Genomic DNA, 663 nt, shown 5'->3' on the forward strand with positions numbered 1-663 from the left:
TTAGACCAACATCAAGGCAGCCAAAGCGACACCGACGACACCCGCAACGGGGGCCTGCGTCGGGACGGCAAAGCCAGACTTGGTCGAGGTGGGGTTGTTGGTCATGGTGGGACGGCCGGCACCAGCAGTGGTGGTGGCGCCAGTGGGCGTGTTAGTGGCAGAGGAGGCGGTGCTGGTCTGCTGGCTGGACTGGATGCTGTAGACACCGCCGTTGGGGACCCTGATGCCGGCGGGCGGGTCGATGGCCGTGATGTTGGCCGTGACGCGGCTGCCGTACTGCTGGAGGGTGTTCTGGCCCGACGGGTTGATGACGGCGTACATGCCCCTGGCGCAGTGCTGGGTCTGGCTGCAGTAGTAGACGGCCGGGGCGGTGCTGGCGACGGTCACCTGGAACACAGTGGCGTTCTCGTTGCCCTCGCTGGCAGGGATGAAGCCCGAGTAGAACGGGTTGTTGGGGAAAGGAGCACAAGGCTGGTCGAAGCGGCCCTGAACCACGGAGTGGTTACGGGCATAGAAGTGGAACTCGAGAACGTCGCCAATGGCGGCGTTTGTCGAGTTGGGGCTGAAGACCAGTCCGTTCTTGCCAACATCGATACGGATGTTGACGGCGGCAGCCTGCAGAGCCAGGGCCGAGGTAACAGCAAGTGTCTTCAGGGAGAGCAT

The 663-nt window shown here is 63.7% G+C and overlaps 1 protein-coding gene across 1 annotated transcript; it reads right to left on the bottom strand.

Moving 5' to 3' along the window:
- On the bottom strand, positions 1 to 663 carry MGG_12247 (uncharacterized protein; the record flags this gene model as incomplete). Its single annotated transcript, XM_016990535.1, has 1 exon — positions 1 to 663. One exon carries the CDS (start codon positions 661 to 663, stop codon positions 1 to 3), a length of 663 nt encoding a protein of 220 aa, XP_016846076.1.

The sequence above is a fragment of the Pyricularia oryzae genome (genome assembly GCF_000002495.2).
Source record: "Pyricularia oryzae 70-15 unplaced genomic scaffold supercont8.8_30, whole genome shotgun sequence".
Taxonomy (NCBI): Eukaryota; Fungi; Ascomycota; class Sordariomycetes; order Magnaporthales; family Pyriculariaceae; genus Pyricularia; species Pyricularia oryzae.